Raw genomic sequence first — 16,645 nt, 5'->3', positions numbered from 1 at the left:
CAGGGGATGGGTGTACCAATAAAAATGCTCGCCTCTCTGGCATAGAACAGGTTCAATAGCTAGTGAAATTATAGTATAGTATGCAAGTAACAAATATTGATGAAGAAGTTGTAATGCTTTTGTGTTTGTGCCTTTAGATTTAAACACTACTCAGGCACAGAGTGTTCCAGTCATCAACAGTGTTGCCGGAAGCCTAGCAGCATTACAGTCGGTACAGTTTTCACCACAACTCCACAGTTCACATCAACAAGCTATAATGCAGCAGTCTTCTGGTCATATGATACAACAACCATTTATGACTACCATGACTCAACTTCAGAATTCTCACAGTGAGTACTCTGCTAAACTTTAGCTATTATATGTGTTTTTAGGCATTCTGTGCTCTACGCTTGTCAATATACTTGTTTTCTGTGAATGCAATGAAAGATATTTACTGTAGATATTTAAGCACACAAGATTCTTGTCTTGGCATTTGTTTTCCTCATGTAATTAATAAAAGAAAAAAAAGGAAGAAAAAAAATATTATATATATACACACACACACAGTGGGGAAAAAATGTATTTAGTCAGCCACCAATTGTGCAAGTTCTCCCACTTAAAAATATGAGAGGGGCCTGTAATTTACATCATAGGTAGACCTCAACTATGAGAGACAAAATGAGAAAACCAATCCTGAAAATCACACTGTCTGGTTTGGAAAGACATTTTTTTTCAAATTATGGTGGAAAATAAGTATTTGGTCAATTACCAACAAGCAAGATTTCTGGCTCTCACAGACCTGTAACTTCTTCTTTAAGAGGCTCCTCTGTCCTCCACTCATTACCTGTAGTACTGACACCTGTTTGAACTTGTTATCAGTATAAAAAACACCTGTCCGCAACCTCAAACAGTCACACTCCAAACTCCAGTATGGTGAAGACCAAAGAGCTGTAGAAGGACAACAGAAACAAAATTGTAGCCCTGCACCAGGCTGGGAAGACTGATTCTGCAATAGGCAAGTAGCTTGGTGTGAAGAAATCAACTGTGGGAGCAATAATTAGAAAACGGAAGACATACAAGACCACTAATAATCTCCCTCGATCTGGGGCTCCACACAAGATCTCACCTCATGGGGTCAAAATGATCTCCAGAACGGTGAGCAAAAATCCCAGAACCACACGGGGGGACCTAGTGAATGACCTGCAGAGAGCTGGGACCAACGTTACACAGGCTGCCATCATTAACACACTACGCCGCCAGGGACTCAGATCCTGCAGTGCCAGACGTGTCCCCCTGCTTAAGCCATTACATGTCCGAGCCCGTCTGAAGTTTGCTAGAGAGCATTTGGATGATCCAGAAGAGTATTGGGAGAATGTCATGGTCAGATGAAACCAAAGTAGGACTGTTTAGTAGAAACACAACTCGGCGTGTTTGGAGGAGAAAGAATGCTGAGTTTCATCCAAAGAACACCATACCTACTGTGAAGCATGGTGGTGGCAACATCATGCTTTGGGGCTGTTTCTCTGCCAAGGGTCCAGGACGAGTGATCCGTGTAAATGAAAGAATGAATGGGGCCATGTATCATGAGATTTTAAATGCATACCTCCTTCCATCAGCAAGGGTATTGAAGATGAAATGTGGCTGGGTCTTTCAGCATGACAATGATCCCAAGCACACCGCCAGGGCAATGAAGGAGTGGCTTCATAAGAAGCATTTCAAGGTCCTGGAGTAGCCTATCCAGTCTCCAGATCTAAACCCTATAGAAAACCTTTGGAGGGAGTTGAAAGTCCTTGTTGCCCAGCGACAACCCCAAAACATTACTGCTCTAGAGGAGATCTCCATGGAGGAATGAGCCAACATACCAGCAACAGTGTGTGCCAACATTGTGAAGACTTACAGAAAACGTTTGACCTCTGTCATTGCCATCAAAGGATATATAACAAAGTATTGAGATTAACTTTTGTAATTGACCAAATACTTATTTTCCACCAAAATTTGACAAAAAATTTCTTTCCAAATCAGACAATGTGATTTTCAGGATTTGTTTTCTCACTTTGTCTCTCATAGTTGAGGTCTACCTATGATGTCAATGACAGGCCTCTCTCATCTTTTTAAGTGGGAGAGCTTGCACAATTGGTGGCTGACTAAATACTTTTTCCCCTACTTTACAGGTGCATCTCACTAAATTAGAATATCATCAATAAGTTCATTTATTACAGTTTTTCAATACAAAAAGTGAAACTCATATATTATATAGAGTCATTACAAACAGAGTTATCTATTTCAAGTGTTTATTTCTGTTAATGTTGATGATTATGGCTTACAGCCAATGAAAACACAAAAGTCATTATCTCAGTAAATTAGAATACTTTATAACAACAGCTTGAAAAATGTTTTTAAAATCCGAAATGTTGGCCTACTGAAATGTATGTTCAGTAAATGAACTCAATACTTGGTTGGGGCTTCTTTTGCATCAATTACTGCATCAATGCGGTGTGGCATGGAGGCGATCAGCCTGTGGCACTGCTGAGGTGTTATGGAAGCCCAGGTTGCTTTGATAGCAGCCTTCAACTCATCTGCATTGTTGGGTCTGATGTCTCTCATCTTCCTCTTGACAATACCCCATAGATTCTCTATGGGGTTAAGGTCAGGGGAGTTTGCTGGCCAATCAAGCACAGTGATACTGTTGTTTTTAAACCATGTATTGGTACTTTCGGCGGTGTGGACAGGTGCCAAGTCCTGCTGGAGAATGAAATTTCCATCTCCAAAAAGCTTGTCAGCTGAGGGAAGCATGAAGTGCTCTAAAATTACCTGGTATACGGCTGCACTGACTTTGGTCTTGATAAAACACAGTGTACCTACACCAGCAGATGACATGGCTCCCCAAACCATCACTGATTGTGGAAACTTCACACTAGACCTCAACCAGCTTGGATTGTGTGCCTCTCTACACTTCCTCCAGACTCTGGGACCTTGATTTCCTAATGAAAATTGGAACTCTGGGACCTTGTGGAGTGTGTCAATGACTGACTTCTGGACATCTGTCAAGTCAGCAGTCTTCCCCATGATTGTGGAGCCTACTGAAACAGACTAACAGGCGTTTTTAAAAGCTTAGGAAGCTGACTTTTGTGTTTTCATTGGCTGTAAGCCATGATCATCAACATTAATAGAAATAAACACTTGAAATAGATCACTCTGTTTGTAATGACTATATAATATATGGGTTTCACTTTTTGTATTGAACTGAAATAAATTAACCTTTTGATGATATTCTAATTTAGTGAGATGCACCTGTATATATGAAACAAAAAGCCTGACCAGCACCTCCATATAATGTGAACAGGTGAAAGTGGCAATGACTGCATAACATACAAAAGGAGAACACAGCAGCACTCTGTGAGGGCCAAGATATATCCAAACACTGAAAACATAATATCTAAACTACATTGTTGCTAAATAAAATGTACTTACAAAAAATTGTACTTCCAAAAAATGAATGTTCTTAGCGCATAAATTGGCCAATTCATGTATGCCCATCAACCACGGCAAGGTGACCTCCCACTGATGGGGTAACTATCCTTCTAAACATGCCTCTCTTGGGCTATAACCTACAAATTAAATGGACAAACATGCCTCTCTTGGGCAATAAGTCTACAATTTTAAATGAGCAGGTAGAAACCAGCAGTAGTTAAAGACACCCTTGGGCTGATTGGTGGAGTGAGAGTCAGAAATGGAAGCAGTCAGAACCTCCAATGGCGAATTGCAAGAAAACAAAAAGCCTGACCAGCACCTCCATATAGTGTAAACAGGTGCAACCTGCAATGACTGCATCACATACAAAAAGAGAACACAGCAGCACTCTGTAAGGGTGTCACTCAAGTTGTGGGATAGACTAAGTGCAACACAAAGGGCAGAGGGTAAGGGAGCCCAGATACTAGGGAAAGGGGGAGTGGAGACCTCCTAGGCTGATCTGATATCACCCTGTCTCCACTAACGTCCCTATATTGGTTCTTCACCAATCACCGCACACGAACCTTGCCCTGTCCTTCCCTGGCATTTGGCCCTGGCTAGGGAAGGGAGGGGGATGAGCGCTAGTCGATCCCCACTGACAACTAAAGACAATAAGGGGGAAAAACAAGGGAAGATAGCTTAGCTTTTAGTCAACTTCAGAGAGATGAACACCCGTCCTCATAGCTCCAGAGAGGAAGAAGTAATGCACTTGTTCCGAGCCTTCACAAGTAAGTAACAAGGGATAATGTGAGTATCGCCGGCACCTCCCTCTAGCAGACAGCAGGTATTTATACACCCAAGCTAGGGTGTTAATTAGCAAGAGGAAGGTAGCAGATAGGTCTTAGAGAGAAAGCCTCTAAGAAGGTGTCTGTAATGCCAAACAAAGAGATCTCCTGCAACCAACTGCAGGGCGACTGTCTGTCACTTCTGACACACACGTGACAAAGGGCCAAGATATATGCAAACACTGAAAACATAAGATCTAAACTACATTGTTGCTAAATAAAGTGTACTTACAAAAAATTGTACTTACAAAAAATGAAGGTTCGATCCTATGTTTTCAGTGATTGAAATATATATTTAAATGTGTGTCTATGTTTATACACTACTCAAAAAAATAAAGGGAGCACTCAAATAACACATCCTAGATCTGAATGAATTAAATATTCTCATTGAATACTTTGTTCTGTATAAAGTTGAATGTGCTGACAACAAAATCACACAAAAATCATCAATGGAAATCAAATTTATTAACCAATGGAGGCCTGGATTTGGAGTCATCCCCAAAATTAAAGTGGAAAAACACACTACAGGCTGATCCAACTTTAATGTAATGTCCTTAAAACAAGTCAAAATGAGACTCAGTATTGTATGTGGCCTCCACGTGCCTGTATGACCTCCCTACAAAGCCTGGGCATGCTCCTGATGAGGTTGCGAATGGTCTCAAGTGGGTTCTCCTCCCAGACCTGGACTAAAGCATCCGCCAACTCCTGGACAGTCTGGGTGCAACGTGACGTTTGTGGATGGAGCAAGACATGATGTCCCAGATGTGCTCAATCGGATTCAGGTCTGGGGAGTGGGCGGGCCAGTCCATAGCTTCAATGCCTTCATCTTGCAGGAACTGCTGACACACTCCAGCCACATGAGGTCTGGCATTGTCCTGCATTAGGAGGAACCCTGGGCCAACCGCACCAGCATATGGTCTCAGAAGGGGTCTGAGGAACTCATCCCGGTACCTAATGGCAGTCAGGCTACCTCTGGCGAGCACATTGCGGCCCTCCAAAGAAATTCCACCCCACACCATTACTGACCCACTGCCAAACCAGTCATGTTGAAGGATGTTGCAGGCTGAAGATCGCTCTCCACAGCGTCTCCAGACTATGTCACGTCTGTCACATGTGCTCAGTGTGAACCTGCTTTCATCTGTGAAGAGCACAGGGCGCCAGTGGCGACTTTGCCAATCCTGGTGTTCTATGGCAAATTCTGTGAGCACAACCCCCATCTGTGGACGTTGGGCCCTCATACCACCCTCCTGGAGTCGGTTTCTAACCGTTTGTGCAGACACATGCACATTTGTGGCCTGCTGGAGGTCATTTTGCAGGGTTCTGGCAGTGCTTCACCTGTTCCTTCTTGCACAAAGGCGGAGGTAGCGGTCCTGCTACTGGGTTGTTGCCCTCCTACGGCCCCCTCCACGTCTCCTGGTGTACTGGCCTGTCTCCTGGTATCGCCTCCAGCCTCTGGACACTACGCTCACAGACACAGCAAACCTTCTTGCCACAGCTCGCATTGATGTGCCATCCTGGATAAGCTGCACTACCTGAGCAACTTCTGTGGGTTGTAGAGTCCGTCTCATGCTACCACGAGTGTGAAAGCACAACCAACATTCAAAAGTGACCAAAACATCAGCCAGAAAGCATTGGTACTGAGATGTAGTCTGTGGTCCCCACCTGCAGAACCACTCCTTTATTGAGTGTGTCTTGATAATTGCCAATAATTTCCATCTGTTGTCTATTCCATTTGCACAGCAGCATGTGAAATTGATTGTCAATCAGTGTTGCTTCCTAAGTGGACAGTTTGATTTCACAGAAGTTTGATTTACTTGGAGTTATATTCTGTTGATTAAGTGTTCCCTTTATTTTTTTGAGCAGTGGATAGATAGATAGATAGATAGATAGATAGATAGATAGATAGATAGATAGATAGATAGATAGATAGATAGATAGATAGTGGCATGTAAAAATTTGAGCGCCCCTGGTCAAAATTACTGGTATTTTGAACAGATAAGCAAGTTGAAGACAGATTTCCTTTTGCATTTTAGGCAAAACAAAAATAGTGTCATTTTTTATGTTTTAAAAATTACAAAAAGAAAAATGGGTCGATGAAAAAGTTTGGGCACCCTTGGAGATTTGTGTACGTAGATAGCTTTCACTAAGGTTTCAGACCTTAATTAGCCTGTTAGGGTTATGGCTTGTTCAATATCATCATTAGGAAAGGCCAGGTAATGCAAATTTCCCAGCTTTATAAAAACCCAGCTTCCTCTAACCTTATGCCAAAAAAACAGCAGCCATGGGGTTTTCTAAGCAGCTACCTAGCACCCTGAAAATGAAAATGGTGGAGGCCCACAAAGCAGGAGAAGGCTATAAGAAGATAGCAAAGTGTTTTCAAGTTGGCCTTTCCTCAGTTCGAAATGTAATTAAGATATGGCAGTTAACAGGAACAGTGGAGGTCAAAATAAGGTCTGAAAGACTAAGCAAAATTTCAGTGAGAGCTACCTGTAGGATTGATAGAGAGGCAAATCAGAACCCCCGTTTAACTGCAAAAGACCTTCAGAATGATTTACTAGACTCTGGAGTTGTGGCACATTGTTCTGGTGTTCTGAGACACCTGCACAAATATGGCCTTTATGGAAGAGTCATCAGAAGAAAACCTCCGTGCGTCCTCACCATAAAATTCAGAGTCAAATGTTTGCAAAAGAACATCTGAACAAGCCTGATCATCGCCTGTGTGTAGCAGGCGATCAGATAATTGCAATAAAATGCAATAACGGGCGATCAAAACACTGTATCTACACCAAAATTAGCTTGGCACACAAAAAATAAGCCCTCACCTGGCCCCAGATCCCGAAAAATGGAGACGCTACGGGTCTCAGAAAATGGCGCCTTTTTTTTTTTTTTTTTTTTTTTAAACAAACTTTTTTTTTTTGTCACCACTTAGCTAAAAAAGAACCTGTACATGTTTGGTATCTGCAAACTTGTAATGACCTGGAGAATCATAAAGGCAGGTCAGTTTTAGCATTTAGTGAACATGTAAAAAAAACAACAACTGTGGAATTGCACTTTTTTGCAATTTCACCTCACTTGGAATTTTTTTCCTATTTTCCTGTACACGATATGTTAAAACCAATGGTGTTGTTCAAAAGTTCAACTCGTCCCGCAAAAAACAAGCCCTCACATGGCCATATTGACTGAAAAATAAAAAAGTTATGGCTCTATGAAGAAGTGGAGCAAAAAACGAAAACGTAAAAACTGAAAATGGCCTGATCATGAAGGGGTTAAAATCATTGCACACTACACTGTGAGGAGCAGTTATACTCACTCTCCAGCATATTGATTGACAGCTCATTCTGCAGTGCATCTGTGCACAGCGGGCTGCCAAATAATGTGCCAGGGAATGATTACAGTCCTCACTCACATTATAGTGAGCGACAACTATATTCACTCTGTGCACACCCTTATGACTGAAGGCAAGTAGCTTATCGGAGCATATAAACTGCCAGGCAGCATTTTAACGCTACTCACCTGCAGATTAACCCTATATGTGCAGGTAAATAGCATGTTCGAATAGGACAGGTTCCCTTTAAACATATTACAGCTGTTTTGCTCATATTATTATGAACAGCCTGTGTGGTCTAAATGTGCTACCATGGCCTGAAGCATCTCTGGACTTGTTTCCCATTGAGTACATATCGAATGTAATAACTTGGCAATTGCAAAGGAAGCTGCCAGCAGTTGATCTTGATGACTTATGCGCCCAAGTGCATGGTAGAAAATTTCTCACACAACATTAATAGCCTCATTGATAACATGCGAAGGCGTGTAAGTACGTGTAATTCTGTATAATCGATACTGAACACATTGAGATGTTTTGAAAATTTTGTTTCCATTTTTTCTTCATTTACATATAATTATCATGTTAAATGAAAGAGAAGTGAAAAGGGAGTGAATGTATAAATGATAAAATATAACTTTTATTATTACCCTTCAAATTATAATAAATGGTTAAACTACTAATCCTGACAACTACTATTTTAATCACAAAACAGGGAAGAGAATAATTATACTCTAGACCAGGGTCCCCAATAAATTATATTATCCAGTCAATAGTCTTAGATAGTCTCATATTAGAATGATCTCAATGACATTGGCGTTGGGGGAAAGAAAATTCTATTAGGTTAATTGATATCTATGAAAGGTGACAGTAAGATGTAGTTATTACTGCCACCAATATTAGTTGATAGTGTATTAGATTTAGAAATATCTCTAACTCCTTATAATTAATAGAATTAGCAAAATAAATAAGGATTTATTATAATAAGGAATTATTCTAATTCACAGACACAACTACTATTCAATAGCACATTATTAGTCCTATTTATGGTTCTATAATAAATCCTTATTTATTTTGCTAAAAAATTAATTATAAGGAAATAAAGATATTTCTAAATCTTATACACTATCAACTAATATTGACGTCAGTAATAACATAGATATAATCTCATCTCATAGGATTTATTTTCCCTGATCACCAATGTCATTGAGATAATTCTAATAGGAGACAAAGACTGTGGACTGGGTAATATAAGATATTGAGGACCCCAGTCTAGGCTATAATTATTCTCTTCTCTGTTTTGTGATTACAAATGTAAATAGGAATAGTAATTTAACCATTTATTATAATTTTAAGGGTAATAAAAGTTACATTTTATCATTTACACCTTCACTCCCTTTTCTTTTCTCTTTTCCCTTCTCAATAGTTTACTTACAGTTTAATTGAATGGTGTACACTATTGTAAATGTCAATATGGAAGTATAGAAATCTTGCTTTTATACATTTAACAAAGAATACACCTCCAGAAACCACTCACATTTGACATTTCCAGGTGAAAAATGTGGAAATAGCTGGCATGCTACTCATTTTACTAGAAAGTGCTCAAAATCTGTGCAGACATTTTCTGTTCCATGTGAACGGAGGTGTAGAAGCTCTATTTATATGCATCGGCTGCACTTTGCAGTCAGTTTTGATGCAGATTTTGGTGTGAAATGCATGCTAAAAACCTCTGTCAAGTTCAAAACAAATGTATGTATTGTAGTATTACAATAACAATTTGTTCTTTTTAGGCTTTATTCACACATCAGTATTTCATCAGTATTTGTATGCCAAAACCAGGTGTGTCTTCATAACACAGAACAGTTGTCAATCTTTCACTTATAGTTTTTCTCTTCTGGTTTTGACACACAAACCACTGATGCAAAGTACTGACGTGAATAAGCCCTTAAGCAGATCACTACACAATCACATGATAGTGTGTGTGGTACAATAGCTTTATGCCATTGGGAAAAGTACAGGTCAAATTCAATTGGAAGACTTAATCAGATAATGATTTCAGGAATAGCAAAGTTCTTACATTCTGAAAGTGTTTCTGTGTTTATTAGATATCTCAGTTTTGATATCCTAGCAAGTAGTTAATGCCATTTCTCCATTGCATGTTGTGAAATCTAGGATTAATGTCCATGTTTATTATGTTTCTCTTTCATTTACAGTGTATGCACATAAACAGGAACCTCCCCAGTATTCGCATACATCACGCTTTCCATCAGCAATGGTTGTCACAGATACTGGCAGCATCAGCACATTATCAAACATGTCCTCTAGCAAACAGGTAAAACCAATCCTGACTGTTTGGAAGACTATACTCTATGGGGTCCATCAAAGGGACATAAAAGCAGTTTGGGTAATATACAATAATTCATAAAGATGCTATAAATACTTGGATAGAAAGTAATAAATTAAAGCACTATTCTTTTATAGACAGTTCCACAACAGTGGGATCATTTACTTACAAATATTCTGTGCAGGATAACAAAGGGGCATCAAACTCAAGCTTAATCTCCATGGATCAGTAGTTATTGGTAGATGTGACACCCAAACAGGCAGAATCCTAATGTACTTGGATTAGATAATTAGGTCCTGCATCTGTAGGGCTTGTTTCAACAAGCATCAAAGTCTTCTTGGCCAAGATGAATAATTAATCAGGTTTGGTTAGGGCTGAGTACCCACCAGATGGATTGATAAGTTCTTTCAAGGAAATAGTATTCCATGGAGCCTTGATGTGCTTGATTGCCTGACTGATTATGATTTGTGGGGTTAGATAAATGTTTTCTCCTGACTACAAAGAGTGGGAAATCAGAAAAAGAACTGACCGGGGATATAAAGAATTACATTTTCATTACTGACTTTCTTAAACAAGGGTAACATTAAACAAGTCATTCCTTTATTGCTCTTCTTTTCTTCTAGCTGAATAAATATTTTTAGGCATTTGGCCAGCATGGTAATTGCTATGATTTTAGGCCCTTCAATTTCCAAAAGAGTCAGAAAAAGATGCAGTACCAAAATATTTTCATTACTATTTTCTGTCGTTCCAATAATAGGAGGAAGAACTTAAATGCTTGAGGTCCCTTTACACAAAATAACTTTTAAAAGCACCAGCAAATGGTCAGTGCTTTGAACTGATGGACATTTTCATTAGGACAATCCTCGTGGCGGACAGGGAGAAAATGCCTCCCCTCTGGGTTAGAAACATCACTCTCTAGTGATGGACCTGAGAACCATGCACTAGGTAGCAATGCCTACTATAAAATGTAACTTTGCCTTGCATGTACATTTATAGATCAATCACAAAAGGCAATCATATCAGTTGGTGCTGTCGTGTAAGATGAATGAATGATACATGGTCTTCAATGATAAAGCTAACTATCATGCGACATAATAAAAACCTACATTATTGATACTGAGTCTTTATGGTAAACTATACTACTTCCCTTGTTTGTCAGATGAGTACTCAGGTTAAACCTAAACATAGATTTCAATGCATAGATATGTTTTGTCTATTTTGACCTATATTTTTACAAGTATATATAGTTGTTTTGGAACATCACAACACTAAATATTGCATCTTTTAGGCCAGCTAACCGCTTGCCTGAAAAATTGTCAGATTTTTCATCCAGAAAAGTCAGACAATTTTCATACATATTTTCATATGTTTTCTATCCATGTGTCCATTTTTTAAAGCTGTATGTCATCCATGTGGCATCCATATTTATATATCAACAGTTTAAAATGTAATTAATCAAATACAGTTTCTTCAGTTAAAAGGAATATGTCAGCAGGTTTTGCAATGTAATCCGAAATCAGCATGATGTAGTGGAAAAGAGCCCAATTCCAGTGATGTGTCACTTACTGGGCTGTGTGATGCTGTTTCAATAAAATCAGTGTTCTATCAGCTGGAGATAATCACTACAGGACAGCTGGCCTCGTGCCTCCTAGTCCAACCATGCCCCCAGCACTGATTTGCAGCTTTCTGTCACTATAAATTGTACATATAAAGCTGCTAATCAGCGATGTTGGCCGGGTTGCACACAGCTCAACATCTCAGCTCTGCTAAATCTGCAGCAGAGAAAACTGATTCTGTCATACCTACTGCACCTAGTAAACTAAGTGATACATCAATGGAATCAGGGTCTTGGTCCCTACTCCCTACATCATGTTGCTGTAAGATTGCATAGCAAAAACCTGCTGACAGAGTCCCTTTCAATTTATTCTTAAAAATTGGATACAATATGGGAGATCCGTATTGGATCCGATTTTTTTTTTTTGCGCACCAATAAACATGTATAGGCGATTCTCAACCAAAATAATGAAAAGAATAGTGCATGCTGCAATTTTTTTAATACGGACACACAGTTTGTGTGAAAAAAGTGTCAACTGAACAGACCTATTGAATTATATTAGTGTTCTGTCTGATATTTACTCGGACAGCACACGTCCGTATATTAGGCTCGTCTGAACAAAATCTTAAAGAGTAGCCGTCATTTTAATTTTTATATTGTAAATCAGTAGTTCACATGAAAATATGATACTTTGTAATATATCTTATCAGAGAAATCTTCTTTCTCCTTCAGGACTGATCTTTTGTTCTTAAAATTCTCAATTTATGAGTAAAATCTGTATTTAGTTTAGACAGAATATTACAATATTGAGATAGGAAATGAAAGCGGCTGTTGATAAGATTCTATGTAGAAGGGAGGGGGAGAAGAAAGAGGAAGGAGGAGATAGAGGCAGAGCCCCTCCCTTCTACATAAAATCTTATAAAATCCAACTGTCCTCTCCAAACTCAATAATGTAACAATCGGTCACTGAATACAGATTTTACCCTTGAATTGAGAATAAATGATCAGTCCTGGTGGAGAAGCAGATTTCTCTGATAAGATATATTACAAGCTTGCTTATTTTCATGTTTACTACTGATGTATGAAATAAAAATTAAAATGACGGTTACTCTTTAAGGTGTTTCATAGAATTCTAGTGTCACTTATCTTAGCAATGTTTGCAGAGAATCGAATATCTGCAAGTTGGCAGTTTCGCCAGTATGTTTGATCTTTATATTGCACAAAAGCCTACTGCAATAAAGCTTTGTAGTGTCTTTTCTATTTAAGAAGTTCTTTCCTGATGCTTGCACATATCTTCTGGTGTTTTTCTTCCATGCTTTCCCATGCATGCATACTTATGTATATGTCTTAGTGCTATGCATTGTTAAGGGTAAATGTTCATATTCCATGGCCAAGTTAGAGTCATAAACCTCACTTGCTATACCATAAAACAATTTTGTTAAATTAGGGTAATTTATCATAGTTAAAATCAGTTTCAAAAAGTATTTTTTTCTTTACCCTTTGCAGTGTCCTTTGCAAGCTTGGTAATATTCTGCTGCACTTATCTTGGTTTCTACATAGCTACATGAACACCTTGGTGAAAATATCTAGGACTTTGTGATGTTGCCAAGTGGAACTGACTCTAGATCAATTTCAGATTCTGGATGTTTGGGAGTTACAATTTCTGAACAAGATGGAAACACTTTAGAGATGGATGATCTATAATCTCCATGAAAGTACTTAATTTACAGTCTCCTTCTCAGGTGGTTTGAAGACTTTAGTGTTCTACCTCAATCTCATGAACCAGACATGACATTGAGATTGAAGATGATAAAGTAGATTGCTTATTTGTTGGAGAAAATACAAGCTGATGAGGTGCACACAGACTGCTTTTAGAAGACTGCGATGAAAAAGTCAAAAGTTGAAAATTGAACACGACGCTGAACTGAGCCACTGTAAATGTTGTTGGGATAAAACTGCAAAATATTGCCATTGATGATAATCTGTTGAATATCTGTAAATTGTAAAAAGTGCAATTATTTTGTATATATAATATAAAGTATGAGTTTGTTTAAAGGGATAGGTCAAATAGCCAAAATAGAAAGCATTTGATCAATATACATGAAGCCATTGGATGACTTGACCAAGTTGCACAAAGAATGTGTTCTAATGTGGTACATTGCACAACATGCAGGCCTAGATATCACCGTACTGATATCATTGGACCAGTATGTAAGAGGGCTTTTTAGCACATTTTTGCTGTGACTCTTGACAGAAATTGGAAATACATTATGCTGGTCAGTGATGTAAATACACTTTTACAACCTTAAAGTGATTTGTTATATCTTTATTATTGTTTTATCACTGCCTTCGATTAACACGCGGAATCATTCCTTGCATAAACTACATGTTTTATTATTACTTTATTTTGGATATTTACAGTTATGTCTTAACACATGTACAAAGCTGACAGGAAAGGTGCTAGGTGTAGCACAATGGTTGAACCAAAAGAAACAAAAATCTTAAAAGTGTATTTATTTTCTGTTGTCCATAGCTTACCTGTTGTAGTGTACACCATAACCATTTACAAATTTAGTGATCATAAACCAGTCGTTACTCAGCTGAGAACAGAAGTTAGTTTGTCATTTGATCCATTTCCTTACCTGACTGCCCACACAAGCATCCAAATACAGTTGTCATTGGAAGATTGACATATAGAAACCATGAAACTGCTGAGCTAGAACAAACGTCAGCTAAATTCCCTCACTTTCCAAAAAGAAAGTGAGAAAGGAAGAGAAAAAGCTAAACACATTCAAATCATTAGGCAAAGAAGGGGTAACATCAGAATATATTTATAATTGACCATTTCTACTATTTTTCATACCCTGGCAGAGCTCACATAACACAAAGCAGTCCATTTCTGTCTGAACAGTATTATTTAAGATGGCCTTTTAAATTTACAATACATTTATAACTGTACAGAACATGCCAGGTCTTTTTTAAAGAATATTTGATAATGTTTTATATGTAACAGTATTAATTTAATTCTGGTTTTCTGTGTCATTGTAATGTTTTGAAAGAATATGTGTGTCTAATGATGCTACAAACATAGTGTTCACACTGGACAAATTCTTCCCACTACAGAATTTTGGTAGAAGATTTTTCACTCCTGTGCCAGAATGGAAGAGAACAAGTTGACAAAAGTCTCACCAGCTTACTGCCAAAGATCCAGTTCTATATAGGGAAGGAAGATTTCACTTGATGATTTCCTGTAATATATTATTTGTAAGAAATTGAAGCCAATCTTTTTTAATCATATTTATATTTGCTGTAAAGTCAATTTTTCAAGTAAAACAAAAATTTCCAGAAAATGCTTATTGTTTATGTGCTCTTTTGATTATGACCATACAATTCAGCTATGTGAAAACATACAGTATATGACAACCAGATAATGTAAGACCTCCTTCATACTTGAGACAATGGGCTACAATTGTTAGTTAAAGGGAATTTGTCACCAGGCTTATCCCATATAAAATAGGGCTAGCACCTGTAAGCCTTGTGTGACAGCATTTCTAGAATGTTGTCTATATGTCCCCAACCCGCTATCCACAAAACAAAAAAATACCTTTTATTATACTCGCTTATGGGGTGGTCTGGTCTGATGGGCGTAGCTAGCCTTGATCTGGCGCCTCCTCTCTTCTTGCTTCCTGTGGATGACGTCTTCTACGTTATTCAAACAGTGTCATCAGCAGGCGCACTTATCTGCCCTGCCAAGTGCAGAACAAAGTACAAGTGCTTCTCACTAAATTAGAATGTCATCAAAAAGTTAATTTGTTTCAGTTCTTCAATACAAAAAAGTGAAAATCATATATTATATAGAGTCATTACAAACAGAGTGATCTATTTCAAGTGTTTATTCCTGTTATTAACCCTCCGTCACATACAATAGGCCTGACAGGCACATCTCTTTTATTTGGCGGGAGTTTTGAAATGTTTGTATTTCAGAGTTATTAGTTTTATGTTAAGTAAATGGGGTTTTTTTGCACCTGATTCTGTGTAGTCTCTTTTATTACATCCCTATGAAGGTCACTGATCACTTTTAGAGCACTGAAATTGCAAACATTAGATATTATAGGTATTTTTCTAGCCTGCGCCTGACAGTCACATTGTATGTGAACTCGTTAGAACCGATATTGTATGTGACGGAGGGTTAATGTTGATGATTATGGCTTACAGCCAGTGAAAACACAAAACTCATTATCTCAGTAAATTAGAATAATTAACAAAAAAACACCTGCAAAAGTTTCCTCAGCATTTAAAAAGGTCCCTTAGTCTGTTTCAGTAGGCTCCACAATCATGGGGAAGACTGCTGACTGAAAGTTGTCCGGAAGGCAGTCATTGATACACTCCACAAGGAGGGTAAGCCACAAAAGAGTGCTGTATCCAAGCATATTAATGGATAGTTGAGTGGAAGGAAAAAGTGTGGTAGAAAAAGGTGCACAAGCAACCGGGATAACTGCAGCCTTGAAAGGATTGTTAAGAAAGGCCATTCAAAAATTTGGGGGAGATTCACAAGGAGTGTACTGCTGCTGAAGTCATTGCTTCAAGAGCCACCACACACAGACGTATTCAGGACATGGGCTACAAGTGTTGCATTCCTTGTGTCAAGCCACTCATGACCAATAGACAACCTGGGCCAAGGAGAAAAAGACCTTGACTGTTGTTCAGTAGTCCAAGGTGTTGTTTTCAGATGAAAGTACATTTTGCATTTCATTTGGAAAACAAGGCCCCAGAGTCTGGAGGAAAAGTGGAGAGGTACACAATCCAAGCTGCTTGAGGTCTAGTGTGAAGTTTCCACAATCAGTGATGGTTTGGGGAGCCATGTCATCTGCTGGTGTAGGTCCACTGTGTTTTATCAAGACCAAAGTCAGCGCAGCCTTCTACCAGGAAATTTTAGAGCATTTCATGCTTCCCTCTGCCGACAAGCTTTTTGGAGATGGAAATTTCATTCTCCAGCAGGACTTGGCACCTGCCCACACTGCCAAAAGAACCAATACCTGGTTTAAAAACAACAGTATCACTGTGCTTGATTGGCCAGCAAACTCGCCTGACCTTAATCCCATAGAGAATCTATGGGTATTGTCAAGAGGAAGATGAGAGACACCAGATCC

The 16,645-nt window shown here is 38.6% G+C and overlaps 1 protein-coding gene across 1 annotated transcript in view; it reads left to right on the top strand.

The window, feature by feature from the left end:
• The window catches only part of HNF1B (HNF1 homeobox B), a 186,923-nt gene extending 172,078 nt beyond the window's left edge, over positions 1-14,845 (top strand). Inside the window, exons 7-9 of the mRNA XM_073666403.1 lie at positions 138-329; positions 9,810-9,928; positions 13,002-14,845. Of these exons, the coding sequence (XP_073522504.1) occupies positions 138-329; positions 9,810-9,928; positions 13,002-13,022 (332 nt within the window). The 3' untranslated portion in view covers positions 13,023-14,845. The remainder of the gene's footprint in view (positions 1-137; positions 330-9,809; positions 9,929-13,001) is intronic.
• Positions 14,846-16,645: the final 1,800 nt, after the last annotated feature.

The sequence above is a fragment of the Phyllobates terribilis genome, unplaced genomic scaffold (assembly GCF_046119375.1).
Source record: "Phyllobates terribilis strain yellow unplaced genomic scaffold, ASM4611937v1 Scaffold_2__4_contigs__length_985480577, whole genome shotgun sequence".
Taxonomy (NCBI): Eukaryota; Metazoa; Chordata; class Amphibia; order Anura; family Dendrobatidae; genus Phyllobates; species Phyllobates terribilis.
Note: the sequence above shows the minus strand (reverse complement) of the source record. Positions and strands in the feature narration are given on the sequence as shown.